The sequence below is a fragment of the Prionailurus viverrinus genome, chromosome A3 (assembly GCF_022837055.1).
Source record: "Prionailurus viverrinus isolate Anna chromosome A3, UM_Priviv_1.0, whole genome shotgun sequence".
Taxonomy (NCBI): domain Eukaryota; kingdom Metazoa; phylum Chordata; class Mammalia; order Carnivora; family Felidae; genus Prionailurus; species Prionailurus viverrinus.
The window spans coordinates 39,582,942-39,605,508 of NC_062563.1; the positions used below are offsets into that span (position 1 = coordinate 39,582,942).

At 35.6% G+C, this 22,567-nt stretch overlaps 2 protein-coding genes across 2 annotated transcripts in view; one reads left to right on the top strand and one right to left on the bottom strand.

The window, feature by feature from the left end:
• The window catches only part of SEL1L2 (SEL1L2 adaptor subunit of ERAD E3 ligase), a 123,902-nt gene extending 120,769 nt beyond the window's left edge, over nt 1–3,133 (bottom strand). The window contains exon 1 of the mRNA XM_047853199.1: nt 3,105–3,133. The gene's annotated coding sequence lies outside the window, so the exon portion shown is untranslated. The remainder of the gene's footprint in view (nt 1–3,104) is intronic.
• A 392-nt stretch (nt 3,134–3,525) lies between these two features.
• The window catches only part of MACROD2 (mono-ADP ribosylhydrolase 2), a 2,032,256-nt gene continuing 2,013,214 nt past the window's right edge, over nt 3,526–22,567 (top strand). The window contains exons 1-2 of the mRNA XM_047854222.1: nt 3,526–3,779; nt 9,218–9,334. Coding sequence (XP_047710178.1) covers nt 3,734–3,779; nt 9,218–9,334 — 163 coding nt within the window. The 5' untranslated portion in view covers nt 3,526–3,733. The remainder of the gene's footprint in view (nt 3,780–9,217; nt 9,335–22,567) is intronic.

The following is a 22,567-nucleotide window of genomic DNA, read 5'->3' on the forward strand; positions in this document are numbered from 1 at the left end:
CATTTCACAACATGATCACATTTGAAAATGTGATGCAGGGGATAGAATGGACATAAGAGGGGCAAGAGTAGACATGGAGGCCACTTAAGAAGTCTTTGTAGTAGTCCAGTTAAATTCACACTGAGCTTATTGCAGTGTCATTGGAAAGGTGAGCAATTCAAGAGTGATACAGGAGATAAAATTGAGAAGGTATAGCAGTTCATTTGAAATGAGAATAAAGTTATAAGAGGTATCAGGGATAGTGTTTAGGTTTCTAGATTGTTCAACTGAATGGGTGATGAGCCATTCAAAGAGATAAGAGACACTGGAAGAAGTCTAAGTGTGGGGGAAAGATCATGAGCTCAGTGTGGTACATGGTACATTTCAGGTACTTTTGAGAGAGTAAATATTAATATTTAACACTTTTCAATGATAATGGTATTTTATCAGAATAGTTAATGCTAAAACAAATACCCTCTAAATACCAATGCTGTAACATAATAAGTGTTTTGTTTATATCATAGCTTGATGTGGTACTCCTTGGATCCTTGAGATACTCCTTCAAGCAGTGAGTGACTCAGGGATCCAAGCTCCTTCCTTCTTGACATGCTGCTTCTGAGATCACCATGAAAAGAAAAGAGAGAATATGCATAAGTGTACAAAAGATTTGATGGCCTGGAATGGCATACATCACTTTTGCCTTATAACCCACTCAGCATACAGTTACACATCCTATCTAACTTCGTGGGAGGCTGGGAAATATCATTTTTCTATGGGCCAAGAGAAAGAAAATTGTATTAGTGAGCATCTTTGCCACATTTACTAGGTGCTAGTCACTTTATGTGTTTTAACGCATTCAATCCTCACATCAAGCAAGGTAGATACTATATTACCATCTCCATATAATAATTTAAATAAGCAAGGTGTAGAGACTTTGAGTAACTTGCCAAGCAAGGGTCACAAAGTCAATAAGGGTAAACGTAGGATTTGAATCCAGATGGTCTGGCTTCAAATACCTTTTAGCCAGTGCATAATGCTGCCTCTTAAAGTTGTGATACAGTATATGGTAGCACATATAGGTCTAAAGTTCAAGAAGAAATTTTTATTGAAAATAATAAATTTGGCAGTCATTGGTATTACTCGGATTGCCAATCTCAGCAGTGTTGACATTTTGGGCCAGATGATTTGTTGTGCGGGGCTGAACCATGCACTTTAGAATGCTTAGCAACATCCTTGACCTCTTCCCACTAGATGCCAGTAGCATTCTTTTCTCAGTTGCAATAACTAGAAATGTATCCAGACATTGTCAGTGTTCCCTACAGGGCAAAACTTCCCCTGGTTGAAAATCACTATTATAACTGAACCATGAGTACGGATAAAGTTGTTTAAAAAAAAAGTATATAGTGAAAAGAGATAAGGGGATAAGACTAAGTCTTAATGAACTCCAAAATGTAATGGCTGCAAAGGAAGATGGGCCAGTAAAGGAAACTAAGAAGGAATGGCCATACAGGAGGAATCTCAAAAGGGTGAGAAAAACTGAAGGAAAAGGATGCTGCAAGGAGGAATGAGAGGTCAAGAGTGTTAAATGCTGCCAAGAGATCTTGTAAGAGAAAGACTGAAAAATGACGATTACATAGCATGTGACAGTCACTGGTCACCTTAGCAAGAGCTATTTCAGTTAGTTAATAGGAAAGAACCTAGAAGAGAGGGGACTGAAAAATTGAAAGTGGGATGTAAGGAAACTGACACAGCAGGTATTGACAACCATTTGGAAAGAAAGGAGATGCAGTAGCTGGAAGGTGTTGTGGAGTCGCAGGGCGATTTTTTTTTTTTTTTATCATGAAAGAGACTTGAGAAAGTTTAAAAGTTGATGTATGGTTCTAGTTCCTTGAGTTGACATGAAATAAAGAATAATCAGTAGCATATTTAAGGTTCCTAAGAAAGCACAGATGAACTCTAGGTTGGGGTGGAAACAGGTTCTCTCTTGTAACAAAAAAGATAGTGCCCAGTATGATGCACTTTCCAGCAGACACTTCAAACTTAGCATTTCTAAATAAGAACTCAATATATTTCCCACAATATCTGCAACTGCTCTTAATTGCCTAATATTAATAATATTGCCATCCTCCTCCTAAACTAACCCATGAAACTCTTCTTTCTCTTCTTCATTCTGTTCCCAAAATCTATTCCATTACCAATGTTTATTGATTCTACCTTTGTAATGTATCTTGAAGCAGAGCCCTCCTTTTATTTCCATTGCCAAAAAATAAGTGCATATTTTTATTACTAGCCCAAATGTCACTTCCTTCTTGAAGCCTCCCTTATTTCTCCCAGCCAAATGAATTTTTATGTATTTCACAGCATTAAAAGAAAAAGAGAAGCAGAAGCATTATTAAAATAAAAATTATTACATTAGTATGTCATGAATCATATTCATGAGTGTTCTGTTACTCAAAACATTTCATTTTTTTACAATTCTTAACAGGGCCTTTCTTTCTTCCTTTTTTTATTATTAAAAAATGTGTTGCAAATATTAGCTCTTACACACCTGGCTTAAGTACAGTACATAAAACAGCACCCCAATTGTCAAATAAATGTGGATTCACTACATCCACCAAATCAGTCTTGTGGATGGTCTAATATTTAGCTATGTAATGCATTTGGGGAGAGGATCTAAATTTTGGATCACCCTACTTTTTTGGTTGGCTCCACCTGAACTGTATTTTCAGAACACCAACAGGTAAGTATTACTCAGAATCAAGCCAGTCCTTTAACCCAGTGCCTTGAGTTGAAGCAACTGGAGAAGGAACAAAAGGATAAGATGACCTGGCTCTGGTTGATCTGCTTTGATATCAGATTTTTGTTTCCAATGTAACATGTTGGTTGCCCACTACTTTTCAGTTCCTTGAGTAGTTCAGTTTATCTTTGTTCTTTGCAAACTTCACAGAACTCCAGTGAAAACTAATTTTTACTAAAGTTTGACGAGCTATTTCCCGATCCTTTCACTTTTTTTGGTTATAATTTACTCACCAAGAGGAAAGCTTCAGATTATCTGGTAAAATCCATTCAGACTGGCCAGTTGGAGTAGACACGAACAATTCGCGCTGACTCAATTCTCCTCTTACCTTCACATCTTCCAGTTCCGCAGGCTGCTTTCGCCGGCTGGTTAGCCAGTCACCTGGCGCACCTGGCCCTTGGCCACGCCCTCAGGTCCTCCTAGCGGCGCGAAGCCTGGTGTAGCGCCAACAGCCTCACGCTCCTCCCAGGCGTCCGTTCCACGCCCCGCCCCCTAAAACGCGAGGCCATCTCCAGCCCCCTTGCGCCCTGGCTCCGCCCCCTCTAGCTCCCCAACGTCCTCGGCGTCGGGCCCGAGCCTGCGCCTGCGCGTGCGCCCTGGGGCCGAAATAGGGGCGCGCGGTGACTGGAAAGCGGAGAGCGGCGGGCGGTGCAGCCAATGGGAGGCGTCGCTGGCTAGCGGCTGGAAGGCGGGGCCTGCGCGGGTGTTAGGTTAGCGCGAGGCGTGACCTAGTTGACAGGCGCTGAGGTGCTGCTTTGGCGGCGGCCGCGGGGCTGAGGCGGGTGGGAGCCGAAGCGGAGCGCGGGGCTGAGCGACTGGCGAGCGGCGCGGGACTCGGAGCCTCTTGCACTTTTTTCCTCCCGAGTGTCCCCTCCCACCCCTCCCACTCCACACACACCCTGTTTGCCCGTGAGCCTGGGGAACTTGCAGCTTAAAGCCAGCCACCCCCACGGCAACATGTACCCCAGCAACAAGAAGAAAAAGGTGTGGAGAGAGGAGAAAGGTAACTGGCCCGTCGAGTCCTGGGGCTGTGGGGGGTGGGAGTCGGGTGGGGGTGGGGGTCAAGGCTGTGTGTGCCGCGGCGCCCCCCGCCCGAGCTCCCGTCTCGCGCCTGCCCGGCCGGTGCCGCCTCCCTCGCGTGTCCGTGTGTACACACGCGCACACGCGCGCGCTTACCGGCGTGCACGCGCCGCCCCCGGGCACCTGCAGCTCGCACACGTGTGGGCGCACGCCCCTCTGCTGCCTGCCGCGCCCGGTCACCTTCTTCCCATGCGGGGCTTCCTGCGCCTGGCTGGTGGCGGAGACCCCTGACCGGCAGGCAGTTCCTGGGCCGCAGCACAACTTGTTCAGGTCCCCGACCCTCTCCTGGGACCCCAGCTGGGACTTTTGGACTCCTGGCCAGGTTGTCCCAGGCACACGTGCCCGCCGGCGGGCACATTGGCTGCTGCAGCTGCTGCGCCTTCGCGCCCAGCTGACCCTCAACTATTCACTCCTCGCCTCTAGCCCCCCACCCCCTAGCTGGTAGAGTGTCTGCTCTTTCGGGCGTTTACCCCTTCTCCAGGCCTCTTCCTTCTGCGCCGCAGTGTGACTTTGGAAACCTGGAACTCTAGGGGAAACTGAAAACGGGCGTCTTGTCCGCGAGGATAAGAGCTTTCAGAGAAGTCTGAATGGGCTTTCTCTGCAGTGTGTTTCTCTGTATTTCATCCCCATTCGTAATCTGAAGCTGCTCAGAGTAAGGTTGTGAAACTGATACCACTCTCCATGAATGAGCTTGCCTCTGAATTTTGTGCACATCAAAGCTCATCCAAATCAGCTAGATTGACAGTGGCACTGATTTCTGTAAGACAGAAGTGTGCGAACCAACCCTCTCTTCTCTCTTCCTCTCCCCTTTTTCTCTGGCATCATAATTAGATAAATCTGAGATAAAACTTTAGTGTCTGGAGTTGTTTCATTCTTTCCACACTGTAGCTTTTTACAGAAGAGTAGCAAAGAGAACTTGCATTGCTACTGCTAACATAGATTAAACCTGTGTACCAGAGTGAGGTCAGGTGAGGGTAGTGCAAATTTCTCCGAAGAATCCTATCTTTTTATTAGAAGGATAATGGAGTGACTAGGTTGAAAGTTGATTTGCTTGAAAATAGCTCTTAAAACTTGTAGATTATTATTGCAAGCTCTGGCTTTTATGAACACTAAGGCCAAACAGTGGACGTAAGGAAGAGAATGAATGTGGAAAAAGAATCCTTTATGTAAGGCCTACTTAAAATAATTCCGAGGAAGGGGATGAAGAAAGGATTCTTTTTTAAGTGAACTACTGGGAAGAGTTAATATAATTGAACAATCCAAGTAAAATGGTCTCTAAAATATTGAAAGATTGGGTTGTATGTCATTTAATTCTATCTTAATGATCATGGGCTTATATAGAAGTAAAAATTCTGGTGTCACAAAACAAATGCTGTTGAAAATAATAGCCTGGTATATATAAATTAGTGTAAAATAATCTTTGTTTTTGCAGTAGTAGTTACTTTAGTTTCAACACACTTTTAACAATGATTTACCTTGTAAGCATTGAAAGATCATCTGTGCCCATTTTTGTTGATGGTCTTGGAATGTTAGTTTTGTATTGTTAATAAGGCAAAATAGTGGAAATCATGGAGATTGTTTTCAGTACATAATTTATTGATGAAGTAATGATTATTGCTTAGGAACTATTTTTCTGTCATAATAATGTTCCTAAAGTAACAATGTTACAATGGTTCCTTCATTTAACACCTACATATTTGGACTGTGAAGAGCAGGCATTTTAGAATCTTTGATGTCTTGATTTTTTTTTTTTCTTCTAACAGTAGGGGAAAGTACAACCAAATTAATATTTTCTAAATAAAGAAGTAAATGCACAATTAAAGGTATCTAACAAAGTAAATTTCTCCTGTCTAAAACTAACCTATTTTTGCATGAAGTTTAATGTTAAAGGAAAAACATTGTGATTTGAAGACTTTAATGTATGTCTCAGTTTATCAGGATGTCTATTTTTGGAATATTTAATATTTAAAAAGAAGGAGCTAAGGATTTCCAGTATGGTTGTTGCTATTAAAGAAGCTGATGGGATGCATGACTTTTTTTCTTTCATTGCACTTGTGAGGCTGGTATTATATTTTTGCAGCTGTTACTTAAATCTAAAGGAAGGCTTACCCACCTCATTGAAATGTCAGGGCATTCTGTAAACATACTTTTACTCAGTATGCCATCTAATCGTAGGTCTGCCTACTTATATGCTTGGTTCATAGAGCAGAGATTCATTGTAAAGGTGAAGCATTAAGGACAAGTTTTGTGTAATTCTAAAGAAACTGTATAGATGTCTGTGGTCCTCAGTATGTTTCATTGTTGAAACAAATAACTAAGGACTTCTCAAGTCCACATATGTTAAATAAACTGTTTTGAGCTATAATTTAAAACCACTTAATGTGTATTATAATTTTAAGAACTGAGACATAAATTATCTCATTGTTTTATTTTCTTATTATTGATCTTATTTCTGTTCTAAGTGTCCATACTTAAATGTTTAAATAAATGGAATCACGGAGGCCAGGTTGCCTTCCCGTATTACCTTCTGACATTTACTAAAACTGTGAGTTGCTTCAAAATATCTCTCAACCTGATCACTGATGTTGTAATATTTCTGTATTAGTGATCTGAACTTTTTAGTAGTGTTTTGGTAAGTGCTAGTCATCCCTTCTCCTTTGTGTGAGTCTTCCAAATTTATCATTTCCTTAAACCTTCCTATGCCATCAAGACCCCCCTCCCTTCTCGTACACAAACACATGACATTTCCTTTTAATTCACGGAGAAAAATCATGTCACGTAACACGAACAGCCATAATATCTTCCCCTGTAGTCTCATTTGTCCATTTCTTTACATGTCCTTTGTCTTTTCAGTTCTGTTCCTATCTTAAAGGAAAGACTTAAAAAAAAAATGTTTATTTTGAGGTGGGTAGGGAGAGAGGGACAGAGAGGGAGAGAGAATCCCAAGCATGCTCCACACTGTTAGTACAGAGCCCAATGGGGGCTCAATCCCACAAATCAGGAGATCATGACCTGAGCCTAAATCAAGAGTCAGATGCTTAACCAACTGAGCCACTCAGACTCCACCAATGGCTTATTGATTTTTATTCTTCCTGATCTTTCTGTAGCAATTGACAGTATTTCCCTTCTTCTACTTATTATAACTTTGCCGGTTTCTACATCACTGGCACTTTGATTCACCTGGTACGTCCAGTGACATCTAAGTTTTATTTCATTTTATTTATTTGCATTTAAGTTTCCTCTTTGTGTACACTCCCTGATTTTGGTGTTTTGTTTTGTTTTTTTTAGGTTTGGTCACATCCCTTACCTTTTCCTATTAACTTCTTTAGGACCAGAAGTTTGGGTCATAATTTCCAAAATCTCTAAGCTAAACCTCTTTCCTGAATTCTATATTCTTGATTTCAACTCGAATACCCTTTAGGCATCTTACATTCAATACAGTATTGTCCTTTGCGTATTGTAGTGTTGTGATTTGGTTTTATCATATCTAATTAAAATATCTTATTATCATTTAATGTGGCTGAAGAAAAGCCAGTTCTAGGAGTAGGACAAATGTTGGCTCCCCATTTCTTATTCACTTGTACTTATATTAAAACCTTTGGCAGTTTATTTCTGTGGAAGAATCTTTTAAAGTGATTATTTTATGAGAATTAGACACCTGAAACTAGGTACTATCCTTAAATCCATTCATCTTGTGATCTGCTGACAGACAGTTGGAGAGTACAACTGTCAATCTCTTTACATTGTGTAGACCTTTGGTAAAGTATATGATACATGGCTGCTGGCATACAGAAACACATCGCCTTTTTTGAAGAGCTTTTCCTGTGACAGTAGTACACTATAGTGACTAATAGTTTAGGCTATAGTTTTTGACTTAGGGAGATATGTGACTGGATTTGAATGGAAAGCTTTCTTGCTTTGGACAAGGTGCTGAACATTGATGTGCTTCATTTCCCTACCTACAAAATAATAATAATACTACCAGTGTGCCTGGGTGGCTCAGTTGGTTAAGCCTCCCACTCTTGATTTTGGCTCAGGTCAGATCTTGCAGTTCTTGAGTTCAAGCCCTGTGTCAGGCACCACATTGCTGACCATGTGGAGCCTGCTTGGGATTCTCTCTTTGCCCCTTCTCCACTTGTGTATGTGTGCACACTCTCTCTCAATAAATAAATAAATAAATAAATAAACTTAAAAAACTATCCTTAAAAAAATAATAATACCAATTTTGCTGAGTTGTTGGAAAGATTATTTTCATTATATGTGTGAAGTACCTGCCACTCATAAAGAACAGGGGCTTTTTTTTTTTTTTAAAGTTTATTTATTTTGAGGTGGTAAGGGGCAGAGAGAGAGAGGGGAACAGGATCCTAAGCGGCCTCTGTGTGGAGCACAGAGCCTGATGTGGGGCATGAACTCAAACTGTGAGATCATGAACTGAGTGGAAATCAAGAGCCGGACACTTAACTGACTGAGCTACCCAGACACCCCAAGAACAGTGACTTTTTTGTAAGTGACACCAACTGTTAATAATTCTAAGGTGCATTTGAAGAATATTTTAATCTTACCAAGATGTATATTGCAAGTTGTGTTTAATCACCTCCACAAAGATATTACATTGAAAGTGTAGTTTTATTGTTGATGGCATTTTAGAATTAAGGAATACCTTGGTAGCTGCCTTTCTTGTGCTCTTAACATTTCTATGTATTTGTCTTAGGATTTTGTGTTTTATGTATGTAGCAGTTATTTTGTATATTATCCATTCCCGTTTTGTCTTGTGAACTCCTTAAGGTTAAGGATCACCTTTGTACCTGCAGTGTATAAACATTACTGGCACATAGTAGACTGTTAGTAGATGTTGATTGAAAGAGTTCACTTAGGGGCACCTGGGTGGCTCAGTCGGTTAAGCGGCCGACTTCGGCTCAGGTCACGATCCCGGGGTCTGTGAGTTCGAGCCCCGCGTCGTGCTCTGTACTGACAGCTCAGAGCCTGGAGCCTGTTTCGGATTCTGTGTCTCCCTGTCTCTCTGACCCTTCCCCGTTCATGCTCTGTCTCTCTCTGTCTCAAAAATAAATAAACGTTAAAAAAAAAATTAAAAAAAAGAAAAGAAAGAGTTCACTTATTTCTTGGTCTATCACAAAAGAGTCTTCCTCATCAGGCTTTGATTCCCCCTCCCTCCCACTGCCCCAGTAACATGGTGTTAACACTTTTTAACAGTCAAATATGAAATCATTAGATTTTCATTTTGATGTTTCTCAGGCCCACACTAATTCTTTGATTTGTTTATACAATTAATGTTTAAATTATAAAATAATTGCTGAATTTAAAAGTTAAATACAAATGGAGATTCTGCTTTTGTTTTGCAAGAACGTTTACTGAAGATGACCTTAGAGGAGAGACGCAAAGAATACATAAGGGACTATGTTCCCCTGAACACCATCCTGTCGTGGAAGGAAGAGATGAAGGGCAAGAGCCAAAATGATGGTAAGTTTCTCAGAACATTTTTAGGTATATACTGTTCCCATTTATTTATGATTTCTGCGAGACAATTTTGACAGAAATGAATAACTGGCATTATATAAAACAGATGACATTTTTGCTATTTGAAGTAATTGCTTGGTTGCATTTAATTGTTTTTAGCAACCTATTGTGTGTTATTTAAATTTAGGAAATTATATTAACATAATTCATGTTACAATCCACATTTATAATATGACACTTTAAAAAAACTATTCCATAGTTGTTCTTGGAGTAATTAATATTAAGGATTTGGTGCTTTGGTGGTGTGGCCCTTTGAGTTTGTTTTGATTAGATTCATTTATATTGGATTTCTTTAAGTTATTGTAAGGATTGGATATAGTTGAAAGTACGTTAGGAAGAACAAAGAAAAACTAGTATTTCACAGAGTTTTAGAGAAGAGTATATGTTTTGTATAGTATGGTATTATGTCTACATGTAAAATATTTGTATTACAAAATTTACTGTCAAAGTCTTTATGATTTAATGAGAGTATAGCATAGATTGTTTGAGTCAAGATATGTGTTAGAATATAAGTGAAATTTTAAGTATTGAAAAAATAGATGCAAGAAATTCTTAAAAAACAATGTAATAGATTTAATAGATACTTATTATGTTTACTTCTGAATTAGCACTCATTGCTCTGGATGTAAAGTTTAGAAGAAATAAGGTGCTTTTCAGGATTTTTAACATTTGAGAAAGAAAGGTAACTTTATGAAAGGGACTTGGAACATGCTAATTTCACAGGTTATGGTCTTCGATTGATGGAACTGTACAGGATACTGTGAGTTTAGAACAAGAAGTCTAGTATGGAATTCCAGTGGACAAATCTATGGGAAACAACAGCCCAATTAGGCTTTTCTGTCTGTGAAGAGAACACATTCACCTCATTGTTTGCATTTTAGGCAGAATTTTTCTTTTTCAAGAAGGCAAAACATGTGGGTTTTCAGATTTTGCTTGAAAACATATGTGACCTTGGGCAAGTGAAGGTAGTAGTTCTACCTCAAGTTATAATGGGATCATTGGACAAGCTGATTGGGACATACACATCTAACCTGCTTGCCCAGGGTTTTCAGCAAAATAAATGCAAATTATTTTAGTAATGGTCTGATTAAGACATCATTCATTGATAGAGAAAGTAGTTCTGTGTAATGAAAAGAATATAGAACTAGAGACCCAACAGGACAGATTTTTTTTTGTTCTAGGACCATGTGCCTCTTCCTTTTTGGGTCTCAGTTATTCTTTTGTTTGTAAGAAACTGGTATTGAATACTTCAGCTCCGTTATTTTATGGCTAGTAGATCTCTTTTTTCCAGTGCTTCATTCATTTAATTTTCTTTCTTAGTTGCTGTTTTAGCTGGTTACTTTTCTAAGGATATAGTACCTGATGTTCTTTTAAAACACTTTTTGCCTCTCAGATAGAGGTGGATTTCTGTTGCTGCCAGAACAATTGACAAAGCAGTAGCGATACCAGGTTATATTGCCCGATGTTGGGTCTGCTCATCTCTGCATTAAGGCTTGGCCTTTATATTGGCTGCTTCTATTTGAATATTCATATAACAGTGTAGGGTTGAATTGGATTATCAGATAACTCACAGTTGGGTGTTTTCAGAGATATCAGACACCAAAATATGTCCCCAAATCAGAAAAATACATTGAATAACAACAGTTATTCATTGTTATTCCCTAATTACTCTTATATCCCAATATAAGCTTTATAAGTGGGTTACAACTGCTCTATATATTTCAGTTTTTTCATTCATGCTGTTTGGAACTAAAAGTCTTTCATGGGGAGTGAGGTGGTGTGGTCAAAATTGTATTTCTGTTGAACAGTTTTTTTGTTTTTTCCATCTAATGTTACTTGATCCTCTGTTGTGACCTAGAAATTAATGACTAGCCTCTTCTTTTTCATGAAAAAAAAAAAAAAAATGGAATGGCTCATTCTACAAGTAATATCTGTTTATTTCTTTACATGATAGATATCTTTTGTAAGTGCTTTCTTTCATTGTTTCCTATCCAGTGCTCAGTTATGCTAAAATATTAGTAAAGAGAATTTTAGTGTTTTAACAGATCCTTTAAAATTATAAATTAAAACAATGATAAAGAACAACTATAGTTTTGTATTTTATTTTGAAATGTTTAAACCACTGCTTATAAATGTATATGTAAGTAGATTCATATTTTTATAATGACTTAATTTTTTATGTATGAAATTTCCAATTAAGTTTTAAAAGAAGTCTATAATTCTCTGCCATAGTTTCTATTTGTAGGAAATGAACAGTATTTACTGGGCTAGCACAATATACCAATTTCAAGTGTTACAGTTTACCATTATTACTTAAATTTTTTATAGAAGGACATTTTGACCTTGATACCCAAAATTACATGGAAAGTTCTCAAGCTGTTGTTTTTAATTTTTTTCTTTGCTCAGTTTTGTTTTACTGTAATTAAATGCTTTTTGTTATATTGTAGTAAAAAGTTAAATAAGCTGGAGAGTAGCTGAATGTATTTGTCATAATTTTGATTTTGAGGCATCCTAAAGGAGGGAACCAAAAATTGCCAAACATAAAATCATTGTATAGAAAGAAGGAATTCCTATAAATAGACAATATTTTTACTTTGACTTGCTACTCTAGTAATACTGGCAAGCTATGGATCAGACAGGGAAGGGATGAGAGATGATTACAAAAAAAAAAGAAAAAAACCCACAAAAAAACAAACCACAACCCACTTTATTGTTCATGTTCATATTTGTCAACTGCTGTTGGTAAATCTCTGGAATTATGTGCTTTCACTTAATAATTCTATTTCATCTGCCAGTTGCTTTTTTGTAGGGAATTTTTAAGTGCTTGTCTCTTATTATATTGTGTCTCTGTAACTGCAATAGTGCCTCATGGGTAGGTGAGCTCAATTAGTATGCTAAATAAGAACACCTCAGAGGTTAACTGTCTATGAAGGACAATTCTGTATTTTTTTCAAACTTTTAAATGAGCATTTAAAAACATATATAAAAATAGAGTGGTATGATGAATCTTTATGCACCAATCACCTGTTTCAACAGTTAAAACATGGCCAATTTTATTTCATCTTACACCAGTGCTTCCAAATTATTTTGAAACAATTCTTGTATATCATATCAAATTTTTCTGTAAATATATGTATGTGTGCATATGTATGTATCTCTAAAAGAGACATTTTTTGTTGCTTTACTATAACAACACTATCAATCACACCTAAAAATTAATGATTCTTTCATATAATTAAATGTCCAACTAGTATTAAGATTTTTACAATCGTCTCATGAGGGGTTTTACCTCTTTTTAATACAGTTGATTTGTTTAAGATCTAAACAAGATCCAAATGCTGCGTTTAATATATTTCTTAAGTATCTTTTAACATATAGTTCTTTTTCCTCTCTGTCCCCCCCCCTCCACCTCCCATAATTTTGTTTGATAAATAAAGTTATTTGCCGGGGTGCCTGGGTGGCTCAGTCAGTTGAGTGTCTGACTTCGGCTCAAGTCATGATCTTGTGGTCTGTGGGTCTGAGCCCCACGTTGGGCTCTGTGCTGACAGCTCAGAGCCTGGAGCCTGCTTCGGATTCTGTCTCTGTCTCTCTCTCTGTCTCTCCACCTTCCCCACTCACACTCTCTCAGAAATAAAGAAGCATTAAAAAAAAAAGTTATTTGCCGTATAGAAATTTTCACATTTTGGGTTTTGCTGACTGAATCTTTGTGGTGTCTAATGTGTTCTTGGGTCCACAGTATTTCTTATGAGTCCAGTTTCTTATAGGCTGGTGGTTAAATCCAGAGACTTGATCAGACTTGGGTTTAATTTTTTGAAGGAATACTTCATACTTCTTTTCCATAATGTCGCAAGGCAATAGTGTTAGCTTCCCTCTCTGTGTTAAGACTGATCACTAGGTTCCAGTATTGTCAGCCTAATCCATCCATTGTAAAATTTCCTATCACCTTTCACCTAATGGTTTTAGCAGCCATTGATGATCTTATCCTAATTTTATCATTTTGTCTTCATTTATTAGTTGGACTTCTATAAAGAACTTTCTCTTGTCACCTTTTTTGTTTCCATGTAATACAATTTATACAGAAAAAGCAGTATAAACTTTTCAAATTGAGTTGGTTTCCTGAAATCTTCTAAAACTAATGAAAGGGTACTTTTTAATTTTTACTGTTATTTTGAATCTCTCTTTCTCTCTCCTTGCCACATAGGTATATTAAGTGGGAATACTTCAATGTTAACAGTCTGTAACACAGCATGTGTGTATGTGAATTAAAGTATAGCTCTCACATAAAAACATACAATTACTGAACTGTAGTCTGAAGATGTAGTAGAAAGACAGAGATACATACATGGATGTATGGATGGATATGATAGAAAGATGGCATTGCTTCTTTGTAGGGACAAAAATTCTCAGCTTTAATTGATATGAATTCTGTTCTCCTTTACTACTTCCAAGCTAATGTTCTATAACACCACTCAGAGAAGCATTGTTGTTCCTTTCTTTAGAGGGAGCAAATGATTGGCAAAGATTCTGCTATGCTTCTGCTAATTTTCTCTTCCTAATTAGTGTTAGGGAAAATAGCTACAGCTGTAAGTTTAGATGTTTGAGTCATTATTTTTAATGTTCATATGGAACAACAAAGATAAAATGTAATAAATTATGAAGATAAGTTAGATGAAAAGTATACAATTATTTTACTCAGGTATGACAATTTAAAAAATGGGTCATTTAGGAAGAAACTTCATATTTCATATCTTGATAGATTTCATGTCTTACATATATTCAAATTTGATTTATAGTCATTTGAAAATACTTAACTAGAAATTGTGAACTGTGAAGACTTTGTAAGTGTGAATCTTCATTTTTTGAAGTATATAAAAATATTTTGAGATGTGTGGGTTGACTAGAGAGAGGCATGTGTGTTATCTTTCATCTTGAAAAACTAGCATGTTTGGCATAGAAGTTCAACCTTATTTGCTCTCATTTTCATTATAACTAATTTCTTCTGTTAAATTATTTCCACAAGAGGTGATGGCTGACAAAAAAAAAATCAAATTCCTCAATCTCTCAGCCACTGAGATCTTATTTCAGTGTAGGTAGTGAATTTCGTTTTATTTTATCTGTGTACCAACTTGACTATTGATATTTAGAAATCACCAAAAAGAGTGTGTCTTAATATTTTGATTTCAGTGCAGAGTCAAGTATTTTTGTTCTGAGTAAATTTACGATAACTTTTTTTGAATGTTAATATTTTTATTAATCACTAGAAATGGGGAAATAAGAATATAATTATGTCACTGAGTATTACATGGAGAGGGGTTAGGGACTATAATGGTAAAAGGAATTAAAAAAAAATTAATAACTATGATGAGGTGGACACTGCCCCAGATTTTCAAACTATGTCAACTATATTATTAAATATTTGATGTTAGTCACAATTTAAAATGACTAAACAGTTAGGAAAATGGAATGGATGGAATTTAGTAGGGATACAAATATTGGAAAGGAGTATTTCCTATTTAATTTTTTGATATTGATTCCTCTTTGTATTTAGTTTGAGTACTACACTTTAAAAGCAAAATGATCAGTCAAAGCAGAAGAAGGCTCAGAACAAAACTCCTCAGCTTCTTAGATAGAAATCTTTTATTTTGAGTGGGTGGTGATTTTTGCCCTCTTTTAAATGATCTTAAAATGAATTTAATTAAAAAAACTGGCAATCTATTTTTGCCTCAAGTAACAAAGATCACTCTGGGTTTTTCTTCAAGCAGTTATTTGTGATGCTTTCATTAACAGCAAAGATGTTGCAAAAGTAGAACTTGAATTAGAAACAGGCATTTTTCACTTTACAGTTAAAAGTAAAGACTAGTATGAGGACTAAAATACTAAAATGGGCTGAAATTTATGATCTGGCCCCTCTCCTCTTTGGCCTCTTACTCCTTTTCTTGGTCTCTGCCTCTAGCCACACTATCCTTTTTGTTTCTTGAATGTACTGTGATCCCTCCCACTGCTGGGTCTTTATCTGTATTTGCCTCTCCCTCCATCCCCCTTAAGGACTTCTTTCACCTAAATTTTTCTTAGCTTTCATTTCTCACCTTGAAACCCTTCTATTTTTTTTTTTTTTTTGAAGTCTTCCCTGAGCCCTTACTTTGAAACAGTTTCCTTTATTATATACTTTCATAGAGCTATGTTCTTTTCCATAGAGCATTTATATTAATTTGTTTTTATGTATTCAATCACAGGGTATTATCTTGATCCGGTTGTATCTCTATATAAGATTGCAATTACTAGGAAAATGGGATGATGTCTTCACTCTCCTTCATATCTCTGCATCTGTCATAGTACTTGCTGCACAGTAGATATTCAGTAAATACCTGTGTGAATTGAAGAAATTAAAAACTATTCTCATGATGGCATTTTTGTTGTTATTTTGTTTCACCTTTTCCTCACTGTATTGTAAGGATTCATGTGGGAATGATGGGCTTAAAAATTAAGCCAGATGCTTTTTAATGTAGGTGATGTATACATTTATGTCTTTGTAATATAACATCGGTTTTATTGTTTTAAAAGTTAGTTTACTAATAAATTTAACAAAGATTTTATTGAACTGTTGCATAGATGTTTAGTTGAGACAAGGATGAAAATTTATGCGTTATGTGTATTTATCAGCATTGTATGTTTTTGTTTATATAGTACTTAGTAACTAAATGTCATGATTTCAGTTTCTGTGAGTTTAAATGTCAAAAGAGCTTTAAGTAAAAATGAGTGTAAACGTAGACACTGAGCCTATTGTGTAGTAATAATTTAAAGTGTAGAAAAACCTTACAGTATTACATTCTAAATGCATTTACTTTAGCATTGATTCTTGATACATAAAGCAACTGTAAGAAATAATTTTAATATTCTATCCCATTTAATCCCTTTATGGAGTTCATTGATTTGCTTTGTAAAAGAACTTGGCTACTGACCGATTGGTACACCATGAAAGAATTAGGCTAAATAACTTCTAAGAATGTTGAGAATAATGGCATTCATTGTAATGTTTGAAAACATTAAATTTTTATCTTGATACTCTGTGTGAGGTTGTGAACAATGGTTTAGTCAAACATTTGTGAAGTAAGGTTAATTTCTAAAATAGAAAAAATAAGAAGTTATATAGGGACTCATGATTCACTACATGGTTTTGTTTTTCCTCCACTTTTATTTCTCTCTTGGTCCTTTTACCTACTTTCCAAAATTGTTTTAACAATATGCAAATATATTTCATTGTACCTTGGAGTGTATACCACTAAGTGCTGTGTGAATTGTCCTTGTATTTAAGCATGTTTTAAACTAATACCGAAACAAAAACCACATTTTTTTTTTTTTTTGTATATATACAGACTTGGTGTTAAGACCACAAGATGAAAAGTTTTTTCTGTGTGTCTCTGTATTTCATAAGTCTGTAACTTCACAGATTCTGTTTTCTTTTTAATCCATTAAATGAATTATACTAGTTAACAGATTTTACTTAACATTTTGGTCAGTGCAGACAGATATTTTGCGATGAATTACAGACTGGTGGTAGCCAAAGCCAATGTTTTCCTTTAATTTTCTTTTTTTCTCCCTCTGATCGTACTTCTACATGAAGAAGTCTTTATAAAGTCTTAGTCTTCGTTTCTGAAATATTTATTGAATTTCCATGTAAGTATTCAAAACAAAGATTTAAATACAATTTATAGTTTTACCTATGCCTTTGATGTAGAACCATATTGAGGATTACTGATGAAACAATCAAAGTATGGATCAACAACAAAAACCAGATGTGTAACAAAATACAGATCAACAAGATAGCAGTTAACAGTAGTCCATATGCCTGGCTATATCCATGCCAGGGCAGAAGATATATGTGCCTTTTGGGTTTTGGAAATACTAAGGTCTAGTTTGCTCTAACTCCAGAGAAGCCATGGGTTTCAGATTGCTGGTTGTTTGCCTAGATATTGGACCAAGATATATTCAGTTTTTGAAGAAACCATACTATCCTGACATATAGGGGATTCTCTCATCAAACTTAGATTTGTGATTGTGTCTGTCATATGAATATAACAGAGTTAGAGCTTTTCCACATTTTGTACTTGTATTAGTGATTCTCTTGGGGTAAAAACTTTCACGGACTGCATATATGTGTGTGTAAGTAGAGGCTTACTGCTAAATACTCATCAGGCACGTAATAATGGAGTTACTTCCATTATTTTGATGTGTATGTATCTTCCATGTTAACTCCGGAAGTGCAAAAGTTTTGGGATTAAACATTGCTGGTATACGATCCCAGTTCTGCTCTTATGTGCCCTAGCCAAAGAACATGTGACTTCCCTAAACTTGTCTCTTCATTTGTTACATAGCTCCAAAGCTTGCTGTTTTTTTTTTTTTTTTCTAGAATGAACCTTTCTCTTGCATGAAACTTCTTTTGACTCCGTATTCACTACTAATCATATTTATGCTCTTAACCAATGTATAATACAATGTAGATTTTTTTCTATGCCTGTAACTATAACTATATGTGTACTTTGTTTGGATTTAGTCAGTCTGCTTTAAGAAGGTAGGAATTGTGACTGTTTATTGAAATTTTATTTTGTAGAGTCTACTGGAGGTCCTTATGTGTATTTGTTTACTAGTTTGTTTTATGCATAGTAAGTTGAGTTAAAACCTGTGAAGGAAGATTTTTTAAAAAAATAATTGGTTATTTTGAAACATTAGGGCTACTTTTTTGTTTCCTTTATGAGTGTATGTTAGTTAAAGAATTTAGAAATTTACACTGTCAGATTTGAGAAGAGGGCATCTGAAACAGAAAATGCTTTCTGAATTAAAGGCTAATTTTTTAAAATTGATAACTTTTGTTATTTATCATTTAGAGTAGATAACAAGTGAATTAAAACTTCTCTGGCCTTCACTAAAATTCACTGTATGTGAATTTTAATGTTATTGAAAGGGAAAAATTGTTTAAAACAGGAGTTGACTGAACAATTTTCACATACAAAGGAATAGCATAGTTCGTACATCAGATGAGATGACTTTTTTTTTTAAGGAAAGTATCTTGACCTTTTGTGGACATGAGAAGTCTAGAAAGAAAAGACAAAACAGAGAGGCATTTTGAGTTTTGGCGCAGCCTGGGTGAGAGATGTGAGGTTATAGGCATGAAAAGAGGAGGAGGAGACCCAGGAAGGATGGCGGAGATCAAGGAGCTCCAGCAACATGGCGGGAAGTCAGTCCGCATGTAAGGACAGTCTGTGCAGCCTCAAAGCATATAGATAGGATGGGGGCTGGAGTTATTTATCTTATTTGATTGCTAAAATAATGGGTGTACCTCTATGGAGATACTCAGGTGTCTAACATCTTGATTGTTTTAATGATATAATTATGCATGTGGCTCATAAGAATATTGAGTTTAACCATACTTATGAGTGTCTTTGACAAACACAAAAAATATATGCTGTATAGTCTCTGAATTCTTCCACTTGTTCAGGTGGTATGGGGCTGGACAGATAAGAAAATGTGTACCTGGAAGACTATTAGACATATTAATCTCAGCATAAGAAACCAGTTCAAATTTCTGGTAACTTGACTTGGTCCTTAAGTGTATTTAAAATCTGTTTACTCATTTTAAAGTGTACAATTTAGTGACTTTAAGTACATTTACAGTGTTGTGCAACCATTTTCAAGACCCATTTCCAAAACCTTTTCATCTTCCCAAATAGAAGCTCTGCATCCATTAAATAACTCGCATCCTCCCCCTCATACAGCTTTTGGTAATCTGTATTTTATTTTCTGTGTCAATAAATTTGGCTGTTCTAGGCTTCACATAAGTAGAATCATACAGTATTCTTTATGTCTGGCTTGCTTTACTTAGCATAATGCTTTGTAGGTTCATCCATATTATAGCATGTATCAGGAAGTTCATTCCTTTTTCAGATTAGATACTATTTTACTGTACGTATATACTACATTTTTTTCATTCATCTGTTGATAGACATTAGAGTTTTTACACCGTTTGGCTGTTGTGAATAATGTTAAGAATAAAAAAAATATTTTTTAGTTCTTTGGGGTATATAAACTAGGAGCGGAATTGCTGTATTATATGGTAATTCTGTGTTTTAACTTTTTGAGGAACCACAAAACTGTTTTCCACAGTGGCTGTACCCTTTTACATATTGCCATCAGCAATGCACAGGGGTTTTTCCCCATTTTTGCCAATGCTTGTTATTCCTTTTTTAAAAATGACAGTAAAATATAAATAATACTTTTTCAGCATTGCTTTGTAGTTTTTAGTGTACAAGTCTTTCACCTTAGTTTATTACTAAGTATTTTATTCTTTATGATGCTATTATAAATGGTATTGTTTCCCTTCACTGCTTAATGGTTGTTCATTGTTAGTACACAGAAATGTAACTGATTTTTGTGGGTTGATTTTGTATCCTGCAACTTTGTTGAATTCAAGCTAATAATCTTTGGGTTTTCTACATATATGATCATGTCATTTGTGAACAGAGATAATTTTACTTATTCCTTTCCAATACAAAGGCATGTATTCCTTTTAAGCTGCTGCTGAATTCAGTTCTAATTTTGTTGAAGATATTTGCCTAGTTATTTATAACGAATATTGGTCTGTATAGTTTTCTTGTAGTGTCTTTTCTGGCTTTGGTTTTGGGTAATGTTGGTAATAGTTATATAGAATGAGTTCGGAAGTGTTCCCTCTTTTTTTTTTTTTTTTGTGGAGGAGTTTGAGAAGGATTAGTGTTAATTTTTTAAATGTTTGATAGAATTCATCTATTCCTTGGCCTTTTTTTTTTTTTTTTTTTTTTTTTTTAATGGGGGCAACGCTTCTCCAGATTTTTGAATGCTGATCAGTCTCCTTACTAGTTACAGGTCTATTCAGATTTCCTATTTTTCAACGAGTTGGTTTTTGGTAAGTATTTCTAGTTGTTTCTAGGTATTTGTTTATTTTATCTAGGGTATCCAATTTGTTCGTGTGTAATTGTTCATAGTAGTCTTATTAAATTTTTATTTTTGTAAAATTGATGGTTCTGTACCTACTTTTATTTTTGATTTTAGTAATTTTAGTGTTCTCTGTTAATATAGCTAAAAGTTTGTAAATTTTATCTTTTCAAAAGGCCAGCCCTTATTTTGGTGATCTTTTCAATTTTTTTTTTTATTCTTAATTTGTCTCCACCTGTCTTTATTAATAATTTCCTTTATTCTGGTACCTTTCTGTTTAGGTTTTTTTTTTTTTTTTTTTTAGTTCCTTGATGTGTAAAATTAGATTATTGATTTGGGATCTTCCTTTTCAACGTATATGTTTAGAGCTGTAAATTTCTCTCAGATAAATTTCTCTTTTTGCTTCATGCCATAAGTTTTTATACATTTGTTTTCATTTGTTTCCATGTATTTTTTGATTTTTTCTTTGCCCATTGTTCAAAAGTGTGTTGTTTAATTTGCATATATTTATTCATATTGCGATTTTCTTTCTGTTATTGACTTCTAGTTTTATTCCATTGTGAGCAGAAAAGATTCTTTTTGTGATTTCATTGTTTTTATACTTTTGAGATTTGTTTTGTGGCATAATATCCTGGATGGTGTTCCATGTGCACTTGAGAAAAATGTTATTGTATCCAGTATATATCTGTTACGTACATTTGGTTTATAGTGTTCAGGTCATCTGTCTCCTTCTTGATTTTCTGCCTGACTGTTCCTCCATTATCGAAAGTGGGATATTTAAATCTCTTTAGTATAGATCTCTATTTTCCCTTCAATTGTGTCAGTGTTGTTCATATAATTGGGGGGGGGGGTCTGTGGTCTGGTGCATATATATTTATAATGGTTTTATCTTCTTGATGACTTGATCTTTTTATCAATATTTGATATCCTTTATCTCTTCTAATGATTTTTGACTTAAGGTCTGTTTTGTCTGATATAACTACCACAGCTCTCTTGATTACTATTTTCATGGAATATTTTGTTTTATATTTTCACTTTTAATCTTTTTGTATCTTTGGTGAGCCTCTTGTGGGCATCATGTAGTCTGATCTTTTTTTTTTAATTCTTTTTAAATTCTGCCAATCTCTGTCTCTTGATTGGAGAGTTTAATCGTTTATGTTTCAAGTAATTACTGACCAGGAAGCACTCACCTCTGGTGTTTTGCTGTTATCTGTGTGTTTTAAAGTTTTTTATTCCTCATTTCCTCCATTATTGCCTCCTTTTGTGTTCATTTGATTTTCTTTTTTGTAGTGATATCATTTGATTCCCTTAGCTTTTATGCATATTGTATATAGGTTTTTCTTTGTGGTTACAAAGAAATCCCATGGGGATTGTGTATAACCTCCAAAAGTTATAAAGTTATTATTTTATCAGATCGATTCCTGCTTAACTTTATTTGCGTACAAAAACTGTTACATAGCACCATCATCCTGCCCATATTAAGCTACTAGTGTAATATATTGCATTTTTATACTTTGTGTGCCCAGTAACATAGGTTTATTATTAGTTTTTATGTATTTGTCTTTTAAATTATGTAGGAAATAGTTTGCAAACTAAAATTGCAGTAATACTAGCTTTTATCTTTACTAGAGATACTAATTTCTTCCTATGGCTTCAATTTACTGTCTAGCAGGCTTTTTTTTCAACCTGAGAAACCCCATTAGTATTTTGTATGTCTACTGGTAATACACTCCCTCAATCTTTTGTTTCTCTGGGAATGTGTTTATTTCTCCCTCAAGGACAGATTGGCTGAATATAGAATTTTCAGTTAACATTCTTTTTCCCTTTCATCCCTTTAAACAAATCATACCACTCTTCCCCCTTCTGCCTCTAAAGTTTCTGATGGGAAATCAACTGATAATTTTATCGAGGATCCCATATACATGATGAGTTAGTTCTGTCTTGTTGCTTTTGTCATGGTCTTTGGCAGTTTGATTATGATGTGTCTTCTGTGAATTCTGAATTCCACTTGGAGTCTGTTGATATTTTGATATTTTTGATTTGTAGATTGATGTCTTCCATCACATTTATGATGTTTTGTCCATTATTCTTCAAATTATCTTTCTGACTTGTTCTCACTTTGTGAGACTCCCATAATGCATGTGTTGGTCTGTTTGTGTCCCTCAAGTCTTTCAGGCTTGGTTCACATCATTCTTTTGTGTTTATTTTTTTGTG